This window comes from Lissotriton vulgaris, chromosome 6, assembly GCF_964263255.1.
Source record: "Lissotriton vulgaris chromosome 6, aLisVul1.2, whole genome shotgun sequence".
Classification (NCBI taxonomy): domain Eukaryota; kingdom Metazoa; phylum Chordata; class Amphibia; order Caudata; family Salamandridae; genus Lissotriton; species Lissotriton vulgaris.
In genome coordinates, this window is record NC_141694.1 from 1,729,514,012 (window position 1) to 1,729,528,349 (window position 14,338).

The 14,338-nt window shown below is 42.6% G+C and overlaps 1 protein-coding gene across 2 annotated transcripts in view; it reads right to left on the reverse strand.

The window, feature by feature from the left end:
• The window catches only part of CAPN8 (calpain 8), a 204,115-nt gene that overhangs the window by 53,692 nt on the left and 136,085 nt on the right, over positions 1–14,338 (reverse strand). For both annotated transcript variants that reach the window (XM_086927961.1, XM_086927960.1), the window contains 2 exons: positions 5,180–5,391; positions 1,585–1,621 (listed from right to left, as the gene is read on the reverse strand). In XM_086927961.1, coding sequence (XP_086784087.1) covers positions 1,585–1,621; positions 5,180–5,391 — 249 coding nt within the window. The remainder of the gene's footprint in view (positions 1–1,584; positions 1,622–5,179; positions 5,392–14,338) is intronic.

A 14,338-nucleotide genomic window follows, 5' to 3' on the forward strand; every position in this document is an offset into this window, starting at 1 on the left:
TGCACCTTTTCTTTGCAAAGGTCATTTCTAATGCTTTACTTTCTTTTCAGATAGCTCGTCATAACGGATTTTCCTGGTCTTCTCTTCGTTTCCCTTCTTCTTCGCTCTCCAGCCCAAGTTTCATCTTGAAGTTCCTGTTTATGTCCTTGCTTCATTACATTTAAAAGAGGCAGCTTTGTTGTTGCTCATGGTTTATATGGTTGTTATGCTATCACTGCATTCTATTTCTTCTTTTATGTTGTAAGCGGCTGCTTGTGAGTTGCATTAAAGGATTAATACATAATGTTAGCCTCTGTGTCTTTAATGAAATCCAGATTCTCTGGTCATGTTAATAGGAGAATCGCAATTACAACAATATAAACGTATTAACACCAACGGCCAAAATGCACACCAGATATTAATACATCCCAGGGTTAGTTTTAACCTGGTTCAGATTTCTAAATTCAGCTCAGCTTGCTCTTGGATCTCTTGGATCACAGTTTTTTTAGTCTTCATTTTCACATGTTACCGTAGCAATCATGCCACACATGGACATCAGCTGGAGAGCGCTAGAGGTATCATCTTCGGTCCCTCTGAGCACTGCTGTAGCCATCACTGGTCTCAGGAGCCATGATGGGAGGGGCCACAGGAACAGATAGGAAACTGGGCTTCTAAAGCCCTTTGAACTTTATTTAGTTTCAGATAAGAAACGTTTGAGTGTCTAAGGGAGGTATAAGGGGCCGAACCAGTGAAGTCATTGGGCCATAGAGCGCATGATATCCAGGGGCAGCTCCTCCGGATGAGCGGAGGGAGTGTTGATCCACAAACAAAACCTCCAGGCCACAGCCGAAAAATAAAATGGTAATAAAGTTTATTTATTACCATTTTATTTTTCAGAAACCGACAAATACCGAACTAGCTGTCAAGATGGGGTGGGTCATTGCTGCTGAGTTGCAGCAGGGAGCTTTGTGCTCTTGAGTTTAAAATGCGCATACCTCTTAGGCCGGCTGTCTTGCAATGGCCAGCCAAGCATGCTCATTTTAAACCTCTCTAACCCAGCAGCCTTAAGACAGCTGGGTTAGAGAAACCAAAGGCCTCTAGTGCTCTTGTGATCACCGATAGAAGCCGCTACCACCAATCTTAGCGCTGCTGTCATGTTGCATAAGAGTGCTAGGATTAGCTTGGGAGTCAGGACCCTGCTTGCCTCGAGGAGAGAAGGATCGAGGAGGACGTCGCTCTCATAGAAAAGGTAAGTGTCTTTTATTTTTTATGTTTTTATGTTCCCTATCACTGTCTGGACATGCAAGCCGCCACTGATGATATCTCCCCTGGTAATTTGATGAATGACCATTCTTGATTCCCATTATTGGAGGGGGGTGCTGTTTGCCTGTATGACTCCCAGGGGCCTGGCTGGTTCACACAAGAACTTACCTTGATGTTACAACAGCAGAAGGAACAAGAGTAAGCAGAAGCAATCATTACATAAGAGCAAAACCTTCTGTGATGATCCTCATATAGCTTTTCTGCCATATGTGATGCCAGCTAGAGGGCGTGGGTATGTTGTACTAATGCAATGTCAGCTGGTTTTAGCAATTTGGTGCTTACCTCATATGGTTTGGCTTTGACTACATCACCAATTTCCCTGAAAGACAAAATAAAAAGAAAATATTATCATCTGGTAACGAAGTTGTACACAGTTTATATTTCAAATAATGGAAATTTCATATAAAGTGACAAAACTGTGAAATTATTCTGAGGCTCTCTAGTTGCCCTTGTGGTTCTCAAGTGATCTGTAGTCCAATGCAACCCTTCTCACCAGCTTTATTGCTATAGCTGTGTCTTGTCTGTGGTCCCTGGAGTTGTGGGCCTACTGTTTATCATGGCTGCCAGCAGTGTAATGACCATTGCTAAAAGTTTGTCATGGCTGCTAGCAGCAGAATAATCATTGATAAAAATGTATAATGATTGCCAGCAGAAGATTCATGGTTACAAAAAGTTTATCATAGTTGCCAGCAGCAGATTAACCGTGGCTAAAAGTTTATCATAGTTGCCAGAAGCAAATTAACTGTGGCTAAAAGTTTATCATAGTTGCCAGCAGCAAAATAACCGTGGCTAAAAGTGTATCATAGTTGCCGGCAGCGGATTAATTGTGGTTTAACGATTAATAATAGTTGCCAGCAGTGGATTAACCGTGGCTAAAAGTTGATCATAGTTGCCAGCAGCAAATTAGCTGTGGCTAAAAGTTTATCATGATTGCCAGCAGCAAATTAACCGTGGCTAAAAGTGTATCATAGTTGCCAGCAGCGGATTAATTGTGGTTCAACGATTAATAATAGTTGCCAGCAGTGGATTAATTGTGGTTCAACGATTAATAATAGTTGCCAGCAGTGGATTAACCGTAGCTAAAAGTTTATCATAGTTGCCAGCAGCAAATTAGCTGTGGCTAAAAGTTTATCATAGTTGCCAGCAGCGGATTAACTGTGGTTAAACGATTATCATAGTTGCAAGCAGCGGATTAACTGTGGATACAAGTTGTGGCTGCTAGCAGCGGATTAACTGTTGCCCAGAGAGAGTTGGTTCGCATTGTGTCACCTCCAATTCTATAAGGCGCAGAAGCCTCATTCTTTCTATACAAAGTAAAGTTCTGCGCATGTTTCATTCCAGTGTATGGATCCGACTCCACATGTGCTGCCGCGGGTAACTTCAGCAGGGTTCAAACATATAGGCACATGTCAGTGCTGCCTGCCTACTTCATGCTAATCACTCATGTTTGTTCCAGGAGCTTCTACTGTGAAAGGGTACATCTTTACCAATTATGTGTAATCGTGTACAGATCGCTTGCAACATCATTCTAGATAGCCAGTCTCTAGCACACTAACATCACAGCGTGCTACACTGAGCTCCGACAGCTAGGGTGCGATGCTCCAGACCCATCTTCTTTTTAATTCTGCAACCTTCATCTCTTCCTTATGCTAAATCAGCTGATGCTCCCTCAATCCATTGAGATGAGAAGCTAAGAGCAACAGCAGATCACCAATGTTTATGGATAATACAAGGTAATCAACAAATACCACGAAATCTGAACAACGTATTGCCTTTGCAAAGCAGGTGGAACAAGGAATGCGTCTGAAACACGCATTTCAATTACAACGTAAGTCGTTACAACGACATGTGTTAGATAAAGTGGTGTTGGACTTAAAAGTCCACAGCTTTCCCTACTGTTACAGGGATGGGAGTTGGAATAATAAATTATACTATTCCAAAGTCCAGCGCCCCCCTAAAGCAAGTCACTGTAACAACTTGCATTGTAAATAGAATGCGTGGGTCAGACGCATTCGTTGTTCAGCCTGCGTTGTTAAGGAATGCGTGGGAAAGGAAAGCGTGGTTGTGTCATCCAACCGTAATACAAGGACAGACAGGTATGACACTAACAGTGTGGGCAGGGTGCCATTTCAGCCCAGGATCAAATTCTGTGTAATATCCGCTTTCACACGTGCTACTGTGAGGCAGCCATTTGCGTCCACAAAACAGTAGGTGTGATGCACAACTAACTTCAAGCAATATTTTTTATTTGTTAAAAAGGCACTGCTCTGCTGAGGGAGCACCAGGCTTGACAGGGGAAGGAGGAATTGGGGGTGATCACATGCTTCGAAGCAGCACTAGGTCAGCAAGAGACCAGTCCTGAGGGCTTGAAGGCAGTTGGGGAAGTGTCAATCTGCTTTATTGGTGTAAAGGCAGATCCACTTTGAGGGAAATCATGAGGCCAATTCACAAGAGCATTTATGAGTACGAGTAGAAGTACTGCAGGAATCTTCTTTTATGTACTCTTGCATGCTTTTGTGAATTGGCCCCATAACCACCAACTCCCTATTAGTAAAAGTACAAAGAACGTATTGTCCAACCTATTTACATTAACTGTATATGAATGTTCCAGAATATTCCATTTTTATTCCTGTTTTAGATGTTTTGGAGCCCATTCACAAAGGCATATAAGAGTATGTAAAAGAATACCACGGGAGCACTGCTTTATGTACTACAAAATGCCTTTGTGTATATACAGCTACTCACCACTAACACCCTGGAAGCTCCTTGGGCAACCAAATTCAAGTTCACTGGTGACGGAATACCCTAATCACGTTATTGAAACCAAGCAATTGATGTCATCTCAATGATCAGCCCGAATGATTGTTATGGTCGCAACCAAGACATCATTCAATTGGTTGTAAGCCAACTTTACCTCACCTATACAGGTTGTGAGTTATTTTAGACACATCTGCACAGAAAGATGGCTACCTCTAGCACAAGCTTTGCATAGGGTATTCAGTTGTTCTAAAATGTTAATCATGCCAAATGGTGAGAAAATATCCCATTAAAGAATGACGTCAGTCTCGAGGGCGATTGCGAAAGGTCAAGAACAGTGGAGTCTGGTACCTGAGTGTGGACTGGGATCCTGCAGTCAAGGAGCCCTGGGTGTTTTGTGTGATAAACTAGTATGAAAACATCTGCATGTGTTAAGTGATGTCGTCACACAGCTGATGAAAGAGATCCACCTAGCCAGTACTCTTTCAAGTTCTCAGAGCTCTTCCCAAAAGCAACCTGGTCCCATCTACTCATATACATGTGCTTCTGATGGCAGCCTCTCTAAACTGGCATAAAGCACAGCCTTAAATAGGTCCTTCTGTCCCGAACTTTACGTCAGCTCTTCTTTTCCAGCTGCTGGTCTTGACCTCCTTGCTGTTAGAACTGATTCAGTTTGCACTACTCATGCATCTTAACCCCTTTGCAGCTGGGGTAATTCCCCCACTGTGCTAGGGGGCGGGGGGCGCGCACAGCGCCTCGGTGCTCGTGACGAGCTCAGCTCGTCACGCAGCACGGTGCTCGTGTGCTCATGACGAGCTGAGCTTGTCACGGCCACACCCGTTTGTGTAGAACGCTCAGCACAGCGGGGTAATTATCCCTGCGTGCAAGCATTGGAGCCGTTATGACGAGCTCAGCTCGTCATGAGCACCGATAAGGTTAAGTACCTAAACAAATTAAGCACATGATATTGCTCCATAGCCCCAATATGCAATTCAGTATTTATCATTGGTATGATGACAAAATACAAAGGAAATGAGACGACAGCCTCAAAAGAGGACTTTTTTGAGATGGCCACTAAACTGAGTGGTGCATCTGTTCCCAGATGCTGCTGACGACTTACATTGCTTTGGCCTGTTTCTCCGTGAAGACTCGTAGACAGAAATCTCCATCTTTAAAGGGCTCAAAAGTGGATGGCACGAGAAGGTACTGCCCCACGGGCAGCTTGAGGCGCTTGGAGACCTCCCGCAGGTTGATGTAGGTATCGGACCGGGCCGCCGCCTGATTCCTCATGAAGAAGTCGCGGTTTAAATGGACCTCTGTGTGATTTTCAAACTGTTTTGGGGGACAAAAATAACAAATATACATCCTTGACAAAAAATTATATTTAAACTAAATACAGTTGAAGGAGTATTTGTTCACAGTAGATTTCAGTGAGTAATGGATAACGCTTTCAAAATCACAGAAAACAAAAAGGTCAATGACTAGACCTATCCTGGATCCTTTGCTAAGCCACTGCCACACTGCACCCATCTATCTGTCCTGTCATCCATTCACCCTTTCATTCGTCTCTATCTGTATATTCTTCCATCCTTCCATCCATTCACCCCTTCATCCTTTCGCCCTTCCATCGTGATTTGTGTCACCCTTTCATACTACCTTGCACCTTTTTCTCTTCTTTCTTTTGATGTTTCTTTTTGTGTGCGGATGGGACTCTTTTTTCAGGCTGTTCTCCAACTCCCTCCGCTTCCAAGTAAGTTGTGTTTTCTATGAAACATGCCACATACGTAAACCTGACTCTTTCAACACGATTCACAACCTTTGTAGTAGTCCTTGTTTACTGATGAATTTCTAGAGTAAGCAAGAAGTACTCCCGATGTACTCCTGGCTTACTCTTGGGGGCCTTTTCACAAACTGCATTTTGTATTATGTTTAGTAGTAGCGCAACAGTACTACTCACTCACTACAAAATGCTACTCACAAAGCTACGTGATGAGGTCTCCACCTCCAGCTCTCCAATCTTGTATGTGCAGAGATCCTCGCCCTGATAACAGAGATCTCTGCACATGTGTTCCCCATTTTAGTAGTAAATGTGAGAGGGAGAGGGGGAGTGGCTGGAAAATGGAGAATACTTACTACTAAATGGGAGGGTCTTTGGGAAGTCAAAGGAGGGCTAAGGAGGGGTTTACAGAGGGAGATGCATACACACAAAAGAGTAAGTCTTTTCCTATTTACAACCTGTACTTCTAAAGATACTGCAGCCAACAATGACCCAAAATAGTAATAAATATACTCCAGTTCAGACCGTGAGTAAGTCCAGCAATACTTATGGCCAGCCACTGGTACTGCAACACACCCCCATAGAAAATAATGGATATCCACCCCACAGAAAATAATGTCAAATATAATGTACTTTTTTCACTTATTAAAAATATAAACATTTAATTAAATGTTAAATATGTATGTATAAATAAACAATAATTATAATTCTTGTATAACCATTTTAATAACATTTTTTAAATTTGGAAATAAATGCGACTAATTAATTTAAAAAAATGTTTTAAAATTTAATTCTACATAGTTGTTTAGTGATTTGTTACTATGCAATAAATAAATATAAATATTTTACTTTAGGTGGTATTCAAATAAATCTTAAAAAATAATTTGACTTTAATTTTTTTATGTTTAATTGAATATTTAATAAAAAAATAGGTTAATATTGTTCTCTCTTTTTTATTTTGTCCTACATTCAAAATACATATATACAAACAATTATCATTAATATTTAACAAATATTTTATTGTAGTAAAAAACCTTAGTAACTTTTTTCCTACACATTAACAACGTGATATCTCCCATAAATTTGGCTCCGGTTGGAGACATGTAAGTGTACACTTTGTAGTAAATTTACACCCATAAATGGTGAATAGCCCAAAATAGTTAATTTAGTATAAAGTAGAAGGGCAAATTTACACGAGTAAATTCACTCATGTATAAGCTTACCTCTGTGATAAGGCCCCTTGAAAATTAAGAGTACTGCAAGAATAAGTTATAGCAAAATCTTTGCGTGTCCCTAGCCTCTACAGAGAATATGCTCGGGGGCATCGCGCAAAGACGAGCACCTTCCCTCGAATGGAAAGAAATCCAAGATACTCACAAAGAATATTCAACACACCAATAAGTTTTTTCTGGTTATGGACCAAATCAGATTTGATTATTCAGTGGTATTGTTTAAAAAATTAATCAAATCCCCCCTCTCACAATCTTCCTACCATCACAGACTGCTTTCAATCTGCCCATGTCTTACCCAACTGTGATGCTGTCTTTACGATCCTCGCTGTATTTTGTCTGCACTTATTGTCATCAATTCACAATGTAAACATACCTGCAAGTCTCAGTATACTCACTTGCTGGATTCATACCCTATTGCTACTCCCAGTGCTCCCCTTCTTTTTGGGGTCAAAGATCACACTTTTTAAATGCTTCCAATAAAATCTAATATAGCTAAGAACAGAACTCTATGCTGAAAACAGTAGGTGCAAAATGTAAAGATTTCAAGGACGCATTTTATCAAGACTTTAATTCCATAAAAGAATGTCAAAGACTTCACTGGTCTGTAATCTCAAATAAATAAGGTCATATTGGCAGGGTCATTAGGAGAAACACCCAGCCAAGCCTCTATGGTGTCACTGCGTGCATTGGCACCAAGTCAATATTGCAGACGCCAAGAATCAACAGTGATTCCAATTTAAAATGTGTTTATTATACAGGTTATCACTTCCCACACCTGAGTCATGGAGGTGGTGGTGTAAAGAAGGCGAGTGCTTCACTGAGGGTGTACGGTACATTCACCATGGTAAACTAGGCCATGGGTCAGGAGAGTAAAAACTGGTTTGTGACTGGGTGTTTTATCGGATACCGACAACCAGGGTGTCACCACATGAACAAACATGATTGGGCCAGCAAACACCGCCTGACCAAGAGGTGACTCCACAGTGAGTGGTTGGGAAGAGGAGAATCACGTGGCACAGTAAATATAGTCTTCGTGGTCTTAAGTGTTCCTGGATTGGAAGTCTTCCACCTCTCTACATGTTGTTCAGATTTCTGACCTGTGCACTTTATGTCTCCTTACCCCTAACACACTGGTCACAGCAATTGCTGCTTGCACACATGTACACTTCTGCTGCAGGACTAACAACAAACATGCTTGTTTTATTGTTGATTCTTTGTGTAGAGCCTGCCATGGAAAGGATGGTGGAGATACAACTCAGGGGGCCCATACAGGACCCCCTGTTGCCTCTGTGCATAGGGGTGAATGCAGGGGGGTACATAGTGTGCTCACTATATTTCTGCATCCTCTGTTCCTGCACGGGAAGAAATGCACATCATGGTGCATTTCTTCCCATGCAGGGACGTGCTGCAGCGCTCTCACCGCAGTACCTTTCTAAGGCTTTCCTTTCTGCCTTAGAACGTCACCACCGTGGACCGCCAGCAGCACTGGCCGCCCACCAAGATTAAACCCATAATATGGCGGGTGGTCTGACTACGGGTTTAGTGGTCTTCCTTCGGGGCACTCAGGTGGCGGCCTGCGGGAAGACTGCCAAACTCGTAATCAGACCCTTAGTCTCTAGTTATACTACAGCTGAAAGGTGGTTGATGTCTTGGTAAAGAAGTGCAATAAAATCATAAATACATACAGCTATCACTTCACGGGGATTAGTTGGCAAAATGGATAGTTAACCTTGGGTCTGATTTAATATAAAAACACCAATTAGCATTGTTGTTTTGATAGCTCCTGAGAAACAACTGTGCTCACAACCATAATTGCTGGTTTCCTCCAACTGCTGACTCCACTGGCATCACACAAGACATACCTCTTTTGGGATCTGTAAGAGAAAATACAGCAGTGTAAAAACATTAGGAATTTTAACTAAAGTATTTTTCTTTTGACATGAGGTGTACAATTTTAGATGAAAGAGAGTGTGGATACCTTGGACTAGTTTCTTATGCATGAATCTTGTTACTGAGCCAGAGGTTAACACATTTCTAGCACATGGTGTCAGACTTCTAGCAGGCCTTCATTTTTCTCACCATCGAAGCCTGAGGTGCAAAAGAATGACTACTTTCTTTTTTGTTACCGTAATGTTATGTTGTTAGTTATCTATTTTGTGGTGTGTTGCTTTAAATGCTTGTGATACCATTCTTGTAGAATGTATGGTGGTGGACTATTCTAATTCTTATTGAGTTGTAAAGGAACATCGGAACCTGTTGCTGCGTCCCTGGCACTCACCTGTTATTTCTGCTAGTTTACTTTATATACTAAATAAAGCTACTTGAATTGACCTGACTCCTTCTCTACAAATTGGCGACGAGGGAAACTGGACCTCAACATGGACATCTTTCCTAATTTATTATTTTTTTTTTTTTGGAACGGCGTTAACAAAAATGTAACGCCTCCCTCTCTATATTAGGATACCTCCCTTCAGCAGGGGAGAGTGCTCTAGAAGCAAATAAAATTATCCTTTCTTTGCCACTCAAATCCTTCTGTGATAATACCGCACCCAGACCCTTATCGCTAGCATCTGTGGTTAATAAACACTCAACGTTGGGATCAAAACTTGCTAACGCATGCACATTCTGTAAATCAGCCTTGATCTGTACAAATTCATCCTCACATGCCTTAGTCCATTCAAACTTTGTATTTTTCTTAAGTAGATTGCGAATGTTATATACTTTGGAAGCAAAATTGTTTATAAACTTCGCACAATACTCAGCCATGCCAAGAAACGCTCTGACTCCCTCTTTAGTGGTTGGTGCAGCTGCTTTTACGATATTTTCTACCACTGCAGGTTTAGGCCTGACACCTTCTTCACTAATAATGTGACCTAAATAAGACACACTTCTTTGACCAAACTTACATTTCGACAATTCTACAGTTAACCCAGCCGATTGTAATGTCTCAAGAACTTGTTCTAACATTGAATCATGTTCAGTTTTATTCACTGCCGCCACTAAAATATCATCCTCAAAGAATGAAACCATATCCATCTCCCCAAATATTCTATGCATAAGATGCTGGAAGACAGCTGCGGCTGACGCCAGCCCAAACGGCATACGCCTAAACTGGTAGCAACCAAAAGGCGTGATGAATGCCGTAGGTTTCTTAGATTCAGGCTCTAATTCCACCTGGTGGTATGCGACAGAGAGATAAATTGTTGAAAACCATGTAGAACCCCTTAATGAAGATACCATTTCATTAATTTTCAGTAATGGAAACTTCTCAACTATAATATTATTGTTCAAATGGCGCAAATCAATGCATAGCCGAATTTTGCCGTTGGATTTTCGCGCGATCACAATCGGAGGAATCCATTCCGATGTTTCCACTTCATCAATTATTCCCTTGGACAGTAAATCTTGTAACTCCTTCTTGACTTCTTCCCTAATTAACATAGGAATTGGTCTCACTTTATGCACTTTCAGCATTTGCTTTTAGCACTATTTTGTGTTCAAAGCCCTTTAACATTCCCAGCTCTTTACCAAAAACTTTAGGAAAGGTTTTGCACATTACATCACCCAATTTACTGCACTCATCCAAGATCAAAACCTTTTCCTTGCTATTGGGATCTAAAATTATGTTTAGATGTTTCTGATCAAACCACCCAAGCACCGATGGTCCAACCTTCCCTGGCACTCACCTGTTATTTCTGCTACTTTACTTTATATACTAAATAAAGCTACTTGAATTGACCTGACTCCTTCTCTACACGTAATCAAAAAGCTCTCTACCTATTCTTTTAATTGTTTCTAGATCTTCTACTAGCATATTCAAGCTCAAACCTAATAACATAAGTGAAAATAGAGATTTTTTATGTGGGATAAAATACCCTCTGCTGTACATTATAAGGATATTGCAAGTCACTGAGGAATTATGTGACGATATAGAGGAACAAGGCCATAGGTCAAATTCCTATTTAGGGCCATTGAACTCGAAGGAGGAAGGTATTTTATTGCTTATAGTACATTTATTTATTTATTTATTGAGATTTGTAAAGCGCACAACTACCCTGGGGTGTCTCGGCGCTACGGACAGCAGTAGATAGATGACCCGGAAAGCGTTTATCGATTAAACAGCCAAGTTTTGATCAGCTTTCTGAAAGTAAGCAGAGATTGACAAGATCTAATCTCCAATGGGATGGTATTCCAAGTTTAGCCGTGGTGACCACGAATCTTCTGTCGCCCCAGGAAGCTGTTTTCGTACGTGGGACCTTTAGCTGTAGAGCAGTGGATGACCGGAGTGCTCTATTGGGCATGTGAATTTTTAGATGATTTATTAGGAATTCTGGTCCATTTTTATGAGATGCTTTAAAGGCAATGCAGAGTGTTTTGAACTTTATCCGATTCTTTACTGTCAGCCAGTGATAGTTCTTGATAATGTGGGAGATGCCTTTGAATTTAGGTGTTCTTGATAAAATTCTAGCAGCTGCATTCTGAACTGTTTGAAGTTTTTGAATGACCTTTTTTTGAGCATTCGCAAACATTCCATTGCAGTAATCAATAGAAGACGTCACCAAGGTACTGACTAGCGTTTTACCAGCGTTCAGGAGGAGGAATGGCAGAAGTTTTTTAATCATACGTAGTTTGTAAAACGACGTTGAGGCTACTGAATTAGCATGTGAAACAAAGGAAAGTTGATCGTCAAATGTGACGCCCAAGTTTCTGACTTTCGTAACTGGAATGGGTGGAGGGCCCATGGAAGGGGGCCACCACGTTTGGGACCAGCAAGGAAATAGTTTACCAAAGGTCATGACCTCTGTTTTCTCAGAATTTAATTTAAGGCAATTGCTGGCCATCCAACTGCTGATGGCAAGCATGCCTTCCTGAAAATTAGCTGCGATCCTTTCTCCATTGTTGTTTATAGCCAGCACCAGCTGAGTATCATCGGAGTAAGAGGTAAGGCCCATCCCGTGAGCCTGTATGACTCTGGCTAGGTCCGACACATAGATATTAATAAAGTGTCGGTCTCAGGGATGAGCCTTGAGGGACCCCACATGGTAAAGCCAGTTGGGCAGGGTGGAATTTGCCCAAGTGAACTGACTAAGTGCGGTTGGAGAAAAAAGATTGCAGCAATTCTTTGACCTTGTCCTGGATGCCCGAGCTAGTGACACGGTCGATTAGAACGGTCTGAGAGGTCCAGCAGAATGAGTATTGCTGCTCCTCCCTGATCCATAATAATTCTAATGTCTGCCGACGCTTTAATTAAAGCAGTCTCGGTGCCATGGCCTTTACGAAACCCAAATTGGGTCTCATCTAGGAGATGGTGATCCTCTATATATTTAGAGAGTTGGGTATTAATGAGTTTACATGGTCACAGCATCACCTTTCCCGCTATCCGTGTCTTGCTCTTTCATGTTCACTGCAGACATGAAGTATAAAATCACAATCTGTATTACAAAATTAAACGCACCAAAAAGCAGTTAGTAATTCTTTGAAAATATAGACTACAATCAGTTTAATGTAAATCAGATGAAAACATTCTGTGGTTCACATTTTGTAGAAGCATGCAGAAATTCTGGTTTTCCGATAATGACCTATGGTTTTTTCGATAATGACCTATTGCCAGGGAAAAAAGCAAAACATGTTGCAATAAATATCTCCTTTTCACTGATCCCTTTTCATTTTTGGAAAAAAGTATCAGAAGAAGGAAAAGCCAGTTCCTGTATACCAAGTTTAAACTGCAGTTGTAATAATGGTACATGTTCTGCCTTTCACCTTAACTGCTGGCTCTTGCAATAAGAATTGTAACAACATAACTCAAGTATATTAACTTATTACAGTAGATCAGCTAAGCCATTTCTTTATTAAAGGTGACTAGAAGTGTCACAGCTCCACTGTAATAAGCAGATTAAACACTGGCTTGTATACACGGATTGCAGGCTCCCATGTATTATAAAACTAGCAGCCCGTCCCGAGGCTTTGCGAGAGTACTCAGGAGCATCGCCGCTCCTCCCTCACCAGCCTCGCTGCTCCTCCCCGCCACAAAAAAATCCCAATCGTAAACTTCTCACCAACATCACGCATTTTAAAATCTGTGCAAAATATAGTTTATGTGAAAGTAGAGCAAAACACGTGCACACAACACACAGCTACTATTTCCGTGAACCACGGCCCACTGGCTTCTTCGGATCCTAAATTCGCTCCATGAGAACCCCACATATTTCCCAGCTGCCTGTCATACTGCGGTGTGCATATGATCGGATGGAGGGAGCCGGGCTGCCTCCTGGGCAGACAGTGTGTGTTTGATTACAGCCTGTCAAGTTCACACTGTGGGCTTAAATGATGCCTTTTTGAAACCCAAGTCCCCTCAAGTTACACCCTGAAGGAGCTCAGGTGTACCAGCTATTGGACAATGTGCAGCCTGCAGGCCGCTGCAGCGATTGACTCCACATCCTCATAACGCATGGGTTTCCTTTCAAACATTTAGCGCATGGGTACTCACAAACTTTCTCTCGGGGGCCAAATTTACAGTGTGGTTTGTGTCCGAGGGCCGCACCGGTGGGGGCGGGGTCAGTGGGGAAGGGGCGGGGCTAGAGCAACAAAAAAAACTGTGACCATGAGGTTGATCATAGGTCCCTGCAGCGGACGCCTTCGTCTACTGAGCCACCAGACCCAGCATAGACACACATCTCTCTCTCTCTCTCCCTCTCCCCCTCTTCCTCTCACTCCCCCTCTCTCTCTCTCTCTCTCTCCTTCCCTCCCTCTCTCCCTCCCTCTCTCCCTCTCCCTCTCTGACTCTCTGTCTCCCTCTGACTCTCTGTCTCCCTCTGACTCTATCACTCCCTCTGACTCTATCACTCCCTCTCACTCCCTCTGTCTCCATCTCTCCCTCTGTCTCCATCTCTCCATCTCTCCCTCTGTCTCACTCGCTCTTACTCTCACTCCCTCTCTTCCTGTCTCACTCACTCTGACTCCCTCCCTCCCTCTGTCTACCTCCCTCCCTCTCTCCCCCTGTCTCCGTCCCTCTGTCTCCCTCCGTCTCTCTGTCTCCCTCCCTCCCTCTCCCTCGCTCTCCCTCCCTTTCCCTGCCTCCCTTTCCCTGCCTCCCTTTCCCTCTCCCTCTCTTTCCCTCCCTCTCGCTCTCCCTCCCTCTATCTCCCTCTCCCTCCCCTTTCCTCCCTCTGTCTCCCTCCCTCTGTCTGCCTTCCTTTCCCTCCCTCGCTCTCCTTCCCTCCCTCACTCTCCTTCCCTCCCTCCCTCGCTCTACTTCCCTCCCTAGCTCTCC